This window comes from Myotis davidii, unplaced genomic scaffold (genome assembly GCF_000327345.1).
Source record: "Myotis davidii unplaced genomic scaffold, ASM32734v1 scaffold18, whole genome shotgun sequence".
NCBI classification, from domain to species: Eukaryota; Metazoa; Chordata; class Mammalia; order Chiroptera; family Vespertilionidae; genus Myotis; species Myotis davidii.
In genome coordinates this window covers 2077497-2079609 of record NW_006292696.1, presented here as the reverse complement: position 1 = coordinate 2079609, position 2113 = coordinate 2077497, and the positions used below count along the sequence as shown (strand labels likewise).

The 2113-nt window shown below is 56.5% G+C and overlaps 1 protein-coding gene across 1 annotated transcript in view; it reads left to right on the top strand.

Annotated features, from left to right (window-relative positions):
* Positions 1 to 2113, top strand: part of ANXA6 (annexin A6) — a 49793-nt gene that overhangs the window by 24767 nt on the left and 22913 nt on the right. The window contains exons 18-19 of the mRNA XM_006766271.2: positions 701 to 780; positions 1340 to 1393. Coding sequence (XP_006766334.1) covers positions 701 to 780; positions 1340 to 1393 — 134 coding nt within the window. The remainder of the gene's footprint in view (positions 1 to 700; positions 781 to 1339; positions 1394 to 2113) is intronic.

Here is a 2113-nt window from a genome sequence, read left to right as displayed (position 1 = left end):
TTCCCGCCTCGTCCACAGCTCTGCCCACAGCTCAGCTGTCTCCCTTCTCTCAGGCCAGGAGCTTTGATAAGCGCCGTGGGTGATGCCAGCCCTATGTCTGGGGAAAGGGAGCTCCAGACACAGGCCCCGCCGGACAAAGGCCTGAGGGTAGAAGAGTGTCTGGGAGTTGAGGGGAGAGAGCACCCCGGCTGCCGGAGAGGAAGGGCAGCTTGGTGGGCGGCCTGGCAGCCCCATGGGGCCCTGCGTTCAAAAGGCGCGTGCTGGATTGTGTGCCACACCATTGCCATCTTGAAATCCTTACTAATTTTTTCACCAGTGACCTTATATTATTCTGAAGAACCTTCAGTACCAAAAGGGTGCTTAAACTTTTTCTCTTGAAAGCAGCTTTAAAATGGTAGATTTTGTGAGGTGAGAGCAATGCTTGTGGGGCCAGCAACTGTCATGCAGGAGGGAAGGCGGAAGAGAGAATGAGACAGGGAGGCTGTTTCATGGGAGAGGCGAGACCTCACCCGGGACAGGAGCAGAGGGCGGTGAAGGACCAATAGGCATGTCAGTGTCAAGATCAGCAGACGGCTGAATACTCCCAAGAACCAACTACAAACTCATTTATCCCCACCAACCCCACCAAGTCTGGGCCTCTAGGTCTCCCCCACCAGCCCTCTTGGCCCGCAGCTGCCCACACCCCCTTTCTCTGTCTCAGACTATCACAAGTCCCTGGAGGATGCTCTGAGCTCAGACACATCCGGCCACTTCAGAAGGATCCTCATCTCTCTGGCTACGGTGGGTGATTCATGGCCCCAGGCCTGCTGGCCCTCTGGGGCCCTGGGAGGAGGGCGGGGTTGCTATCTGGGGGGCAGGGACAGGAGCCCAATCCTGTGGAAGAGTGGGGATCTTCCCTTCTTGCCAACTCAGTCCCACTGCTGAGGCAGTTACTTCCTTGTGTAAAGCCTTCTCCACTGTTCACTTTTCAAAGCTGGTTTGGTGCCACCTTCTCCGGGCAGCCCTCCCGGGATGGCCCTCAGCCTGGCTTTCTGGGCACTCGGCTGACAAGAGGAAACCATGCAGGCGACCTTTCCCTGTGTTGTTACCAGGGGCTGCCACCACCATCTCTTGAATTCTCACAGCCCGGGTGCCAGGCCCTGATGCAAGTTCACTGTGTCTGAGCCGGGCCTTGGGCCAAGTGCCTTCCAGATGTTCACATGCAGTGCTCACGAAGCCGACCCCCTGAGGGCCGGATTATTGTCCCCACGTTCCAGCTGAGGGAGAGGGTTCCTGTGGCTGCTGAGGGACAGAGAGGGTAGATGTCTGGGGACTGACCTTTCCACTGGTCCTGCTGCAGGGGAACCGTGAGGAGGGAGGAGAAGATCGGGAGAAGGCCCGGGAAGATGCCAAGGTGAGACCCCAGCTGCTTCAGCTGACATCCGTCCATGCCAGGCCCTGGCTCTGGGAGTGGGGAAGGCTCTGGCAAAGGCATGGGTGGTTTGATGGGCAGACACTTGGACTCCGGGCCCCTTGCCCCTTTCCACCCTTAGAAGTGAGATTTTGAGGGCTCTCAGAGCTGTCCGAGTGATGTTCAGGGATGGGGTGCTGGTCTTACTGGTATTTCTTGTGTGAAGAGTTAGGCTTAGAGTCCTAGACCTTGAGAGCTGGAAGGGACTTACAGATCATCCAGGTCAAACTCCTCGTATTACAGAGGGAAAACAGGCCCAGAGAGGGCGAGTGACCCCTGCAAGTCACATCGCCAATCAGTAGCCCAGGTGAATTAGCCCAGAGGGAGCAGGTCTGGGAGTTTGCTGGGACGGGGGCCTGAGCGCTACAGCTCCTAGCTTATTATTTATGAAATGGGACCAAGGTTGAAGGTCATGTCCTGGGAGAACCTAGAAAGTGAGTTTACCTAGGGCTGGGATCTTTGCTTTGCTCACTGGTGTACTGAAATGGCACATGGTCAGAACACAATATATATTTGCTGTTGAGTGAATAAGGGGGCAGGGGGTTTTCTCGGGTCTCTTGGCTTCTCTGCTTCTGCCTTGCTCCTAAGGCTTGGGGAGCTTGAAGTCTGGGGGTGGCTTCCCACAGAGGCTGGACAATCCCAAAGCCGTTGTGTGAGTGTCCC